General features: G+C 44.9%; 1 protein-coding gene across 2 annotated transcripts; it reads right to left on the bottom strand.

Moving 5' to 3' along the window:
• Positions 1-2,084: 2,084 nt before the first annotated feature.
• Positions 2,085-3,788, bottom strand: LOC125521982 (alpha carbonic anhydrase 7-like). Of its 2 annotated transcripts, none has more exons than XR_007289556.1 (6): positions 3,626-3,788; positions 3,104-3,531; positions 2,858-3,025; positions 2,668-2,721; positions 2,424-2,581; positions 2,085-2,338 (listed from the first exon to the last, which is right to left on the bottom strand). XR_007289556.1 is itself a non-coding variant. In XM_048687046.1 (6 exons), the coding sequence occupies exons 1-5, from the start codon at positions 3,723-3,725 to the stop codon at positions 2,474-2,476; spliced, it is 858 nt and encodes a 285-aa protein (XP_048543003.1). In that variant the 5' UTR covers positions 3,726-3,788; the 3' UTR covers positions 2,085-2,338; positions 2,434-2,473. The 2 variants fall into 2 exon arrangements, 1 of the variants encoding a protein (XP_048543003.1); XM_048687046.1 differs by having other exon boundaries at positions 2,434-2,581.
• Positions 3,789-5,825: the final 2,037 nt, after the last annotated feature.

Raw genomic sequence — 5,825 nt, 5'->3', positions numbered from 1 at the left:
TAACATACATGATTTACGCATGTGTGGACTTGGAACTTATGATCCTTTTGTTTGCGAACTATTGTTGCATATGTACGCATGTGTGGACTTCCGTTGGATATATATTGCTTGCTGGATCTATATATTGCTGGATATATATTGTTGGTCATTTTGATTGCTGGATAAATATTGTTGGTCATTTTGTTTGCTGGATCAATATATTGCTGAATATATATTGTTGGTCATTTTGCTTGCTGGATCGATCAATATATTGCTGGATATATAAGCCATCTTGCTGCTGCTCGCTGAAGCATGCAGGAAAAAAATATGCTAGTATTTGGCATATAAACCGTGTGCTCCAGGGACATGGCACCCGGCTTATAGGCCATATTATGCCACGGGGAGCTGTATAAGCCGAGTGTTTCATATGCAGGCACCCGGCTTATAGGATATGTTTAACAGTGGATGTCCTATAAGCCGTGTACAAAGGCACCCGGCTTATATTTAAACCGTGCAGCTCGTGCAGATACAAGGTTTATATTTAAACCATGTGGCTCCCTTAGGCACTCGGTCTATATTTAAACCGTGTAGTGCTCGTGGGCACTTGGTTTATATATAAACCGTGTGGCTCATGCAGGCACTCGGTTTATATTTAAACCGTGCGGCTCTGTTAGGCACTCGGTTTATATTTAAACCGTGTAGCGCTTGAGGGCACTCGGTTTATACTGATGGTGACACGTGGCCGTTATCTTCCGGCTGCTGTCATGTTACTTTAGTAAGCCGAGAGCCTCGTATAAACACAAGGCTTATAAGTAAATCGAGTGTTTTCCCACTGGCACTCGGCTTATAGCGTATAAGCTGATCAAGTGTAAACCATGTCATATAAGCCGGGAGTTTGACTCGGCTTATATATAAACCGAGTTTATATCGACATAAGCCGAGTTCTTTGGGTACACGGCTTTAAAGTTTTTTCCTGTAGTGGTAGTCGACAACAACGTCTCTGTCCACTGAAAACTCAGACTGGGAAAGATGCTCAGCCTGCCAATTTGATGTGCTCAACAATATTTGCTAAGACTAGAACAGACGGAGCAAATCTTAGATGTATGGGCATCTGACTAATTGACGACCAACCGAGTGAGTTGCCAACAAGACAAAGAAGTTGTTGCATGTGTTTGCGTTTACTAGCTAGCTTTTTAAATAAAGCCAGACAGAAGAAGTGGAATATGGCGCATGAATTTCGGTGTCCTTATTCTCATGAAAGGGACATCGGAGTAGGTAGGGAAACAGCCGCAGACCCTCCGCGTGGTAGATAGTATTTTGAATACATCTACCTGGATTTTTCTATCTGCGCCGCATTCTCTTACCAACTCGGCAAAATCAGCAGGTTGATATTGGAGTGCAAGCCGCGAAATAAATCTCATGAATGGGACATCGGCAGAATCGGCGAAGGTATGCACAAATATATCACGTAAATCTAGTTTTGTTAACGCGCTCTCTCTGTCTTGTAGTATAACCATGTGAATCTCCGGGTCCTACCTAGACGCACGGATAATTGACAAGGGCCCGGGAAAACTGAGCACGACGTCGTACGGGAGATGCTCCTGCATCCCATCTCGTGTAGCCTGTGGGAGGTGCTCTATGGACGGTCCTTTTGTGAATTGCGACTCACAGGTGTGCTATAATGCATGGCATTATTGGCTGGCCCATGCACATCCCCTGGTGTGTGCAAACTGCCTAGTCCATCACATGCATGCAGCATGCATGGTCCACATTCATGATAAGATCCAAGAATTAATTTTAAGAAAAACGTGCATGTCATGCACATGCATGATACCAAGCCAACAACAACGAATATAGTAGCACAATCTCACCCAACTGGGTGTAGAAGCCCGTCTATATAGTGTGGTAAAGAAGGAAGGGGAACAAATATAGAGATCTGTAGCACACTTTCTTGAAGGATACTAATACATAAATTTAAATAAAAACTGAAAAGAACGAAACATTGAACTTAAAGATGACAATGATACTACATAATATAATGACACATTAGACTGGATATGTTATGCAATGATTCCAAGAAACTATGGTCTAGCACATGTTGTCAAGAAAATGGCAATGCCGTGAGTGACGTGCTTTTTATTGCAATAGAAGGAAGAAGACACAAATAACATAGCATACTAGATTAGACTCTTAATTATCCAAGTATTGAAGATAACAACAACAACAACACGTCTATGACTTTGACTTTATTAGGGAACTATAAGAACCATGCTAAGGCCAACAAACATCCCTGCTTGTGGCAGAGTCACGATCGTTTGCAATGTTCCATGTCATTGCTCTTGTTCGCCATTGCCAACACCTGAATATATAGTTTTCAGTAGAAACAATTATTCGCCGACAATTGTAAGCTAGTCAAATGAAGATATATACTGATATTATCTTACATTAACATACATGCTATCAATCCGTCAGGTTGGCTCAAGTATAGAGATAATTAATAATCAGCAGCAGCGTAATAGCGTTCGTGGTCATCATGAGCGCAGAAAAGGCTGATATCTCTGCCATTCAACTTCTGAAGGGGTCTCGCGTTCATCTCAAAGCCCTACGCCCAATACAAACAAACAAATATATGCACTTTGCTTTCTTGAAAAAGATTGAGGAAATTAATCAATAGAATAACGTAATTACATCGTGTACAGCGTCCGTGAGAAGCTTCAATTGGTGAGTCGACACGGTAGCAACCTGCAAAAGCACATACTTACTTTTAAAATTTGGATAGAGAATATCGGGGGCGTTAGTGACCGTATGTCAGTAAGTTTAGCATTCATGGTCTAAATGTGGTCGGTAAAAGTCATTAACAACGTAGCAAGCTAGGTACCCTCTTGATGACGGTCCAGATGACCCCCTCGCCGCACGCCGGCGTGGTTAGGGAGCCCGTGTACCGGTAGTAGGCTTCACCATCGCCCCTCGCCTCCCAGGGATCCACCACGCCGACGTTCTCCTCCTTCTCCTTCGTGCCTGCCATCCTCCGCAGGTAAGGCTCTAGCTGCATGCAACGGATTGGTTCAAATCCGGCCAAGGATTTAGAAGAAAAAAAGAACTGGAGTTGGACAAAATTACGTACCTTGTGCAGGAAATGTTCGCGCCTACCGATCTTATAGAGGCGGCCGATCACGGCAGCCTTGTTCTCGGTGCTGAGGTGAACCATGTGGAGCTCCAGGCTGTACTGGTGGCTGTTTAGATGGTGCTCGCTGGGGGAGTGCCAGTGTACCTGCCTGAGGTGGTAAGCAGTGCCGTTGATCCACAAGCTCCCGGCATCGCCCTGGAACATCACCGCGATGTCATGGCCACGGTTGACGATGGAGGCCTTGGCAGAGCGGTAGGAGTGGTTGAGGTACCCGAGGTTCGGCGCCTGTGCGGCATGGCGGTCGGAGAGGTCGATGGGCGACTGCATCCGCCCGGTGCCGCATGTCGCCCACTCCTCCTTGATCTTGCCCCAGTTCTCCGGCCCGTTCTCCGACCCGCAGTCGTAGCTGAACTCCGACTCATCGTCTGCATGCAAGATATGTAAGTACTCGTTAGGAATTAATCAATGGCGGAAGAGTTAATTAAGACAAGAGTTAATCTATAGAAATTTTTTGCTCACCGGTTTCTTGCTGTCCTCTGGCTCCCGGGACGAAGGCTGAGAAGTGCAGGAGGAGAAGGAGGGCCCAGACCGGGAGGTGGAGGTGGCGAGCTGAACGCATATTGCCTTGTGTTGTGTGTTGATCGAGGTGCTACTGCTGCTTGGTAGCTGGGTTATCCAAGAGGGGCAGGTCGGTGGGGTACATATATACACAATTTTCCTCGTGAAGCTAGCGGATGCGTATGCATCTATATCCATCTGCTCGGCTTTTCTCACATGTGGGTTTCAAAAAGCCGGATTGCTAAATCTCAGTGGATTACCAAGTCTCAGTCGATGCTATATTCGTGGGATCTTACATGAAGATACGTGGATATATTTTTTTTTGCTTTCTTGCAAGTTATGTCATTTGACTTAGGCCCTGTTTGGTTCATAAGTCGTAGGACTTTTTTTAGTCCCAACTTATAAGTCCCAAGTCCCTACCTGTTTGGTTTCTGGGACTTATAAGTCTCTATAAGACCATACTATAATTATAAATCCCTATAAGTTCCTCTTTGAGAGTCTTATTTCATAAGTCCCAAATGTCCACTTTAAATCCCTATAAGTCCCTCCTGTTTGGTTTAGATGGGACTTAGACTTTTTTAAGTCCCTAAACCAATAAATCTTTGGAAACAAACACCCTCTTAGATTTGGTTCAGTTTCAGTCGATCGAGACCTAGCCACACCCTTTAAAAAAAATCCTATACCGCTAGTCCTAGTAAATGTAGTCTCTGTTCCTTGTGTAGTTTTCATGCGTGGCGACCCAGTCACTGTTTTAGAAATAATACGGGACTAAAATGCTCATGGCTACAACGTTGATTACAGGATTGACAATCCTTCCATTTTTTTAACACACAGTACAAGCGTAGTAACTCACTTACCCAATCCTTCCGATTCAGAAGGTGTGCAATTGCCATCTGGTTAAAAGGAAATATATTATTGTACCTAACAATTTGGAATTTACCTTAGAAACAAATACACCTAATGATCATGTTTTTTTGGCGGGGACCTAATCGACATGTTAGAGCATGTGCATGTGTAACATACGCTCAGCGAGCTCCGCGTGCCGCATCTGTCAAATGGGTGACTAGGCTTGATGTGACAACAGGCAGGGATCACATTCCGTAGAAAACTAGGACACGTATCACTTAAACTGCTTTAGGTCGCATTAAGGACCGAAGCTCAGCTCAACATTACTAGATCTAACTTTCATTGGTGCAGGTCCTATTAAGCCCTATAAAGCCAACTATGTGTGATGAACACGCATTTGAAATATGAACTGTGTGCAAATATAGGGACCATGTGTGATCTCTGACCCATAATGCACGATTGACTTTGTTCAACCGTGTGAGATACATTACACATTGTTGTGCGATGACTTGACAACATCCCACGTGATTCGGGGAACAAATTGTGTGTGAATTTTAGCACACGGTTCAGGGAATCTAATCGAGTGCAATGATTGGGCACGTCACTGATATTTCAGTTCGGCACATTGTGTGCGATACATGCACACACCTGGCTTGCATGACTGCGTGCTATGATTTGTAGCATCATTGATGGCTCCTAATAATCACTTATGAGCGAAGTTGTTTACAGGATAAATTTAAACATATTATTCTTCAAGAACGAAAGTAATTAATTTATAAGATCAAATATCGGAGTAATATTTATGTAGGTGAAATGTGAAAGTTTAAAACTAAATTATCTAACTATATATAGCTAGCTAGACTTCATTCTGCTTCAGCACCGATGAAAAACAAGTGGGTGACGTCCATCTGGCTGACGAACACCTCCACCGCATTGATTGACTTATGCCCGCTTCGCGGCCCGCAACATCCTTAAATATGGCTACAAAATGGCATGCGGCGGGGACACAGGCCCCAGACTCTACACGTTTGGTGTTACTGTGTGTGGTGTCGGCTAATTCGACGCGCTCGCCTGCCCGCTCTTCTCTGCAGGGGTCGTGCAAGTCCTATATTTCCTCGAGGCCGTGGGCCAGGGACGAAAGGTCGTCAACCTCCAACTCAAACCCAAAGACCAAGGGGTCGAGCATAGGCTGCTGGGTGACGAGAGCGGGCTAAGCGTGCTCTTGCAAGACGGGTCCGAGCGCAGGCTACGGGGCATTGCAGGCGCGCGGCGCGTGATCCGGCACGATGGGGCTGGGTGCAGGTTGCTGGCCGAC

This window comes from Triticum urartu, chromosome 7, assembly GCF_003073215.2.
Source record: "Triticum urartu cultivar G1812 chromosome 7, Tu2.1, whole genome shotgun sequence".
NCBI lineage: Eukaryota > Viridiplantae > Streptophyta > Magnoliopsida > Poales > Poaceae > Triticum > Triticum urartu.
The sequence above is the reverse complement of the archived record's forward strand: the minus strand, read 5'-3'. Positions and strand labels throughout refer to the sequence as shown.

Bases quoted from the DNA above. Each gene is read 5' to 3' on its own strand.
- LOC125521982 (XM_048687046.1), bottom strand. From the start codon at position 3,725: ATGCGTTCAGCTCGCCACCTCCACCTCCCGGTCTGGGCCCTCCTTCTC. The intron at 3,532-3,625 runs GTGAGCAAAAAA...TCTTGCATGCAG, and splicing joins CAGAGGACAGCAAGAAACCG to ACGATGAGTCGGAGTTCAGC. The intron at 2,722-2,857 runs GTACCTAGCTTG...GTGCTTTTGCAG, and splicing joins TCTGGACCGTCATCAAGAGG to GTTGCTACCGTGTCGACTCA.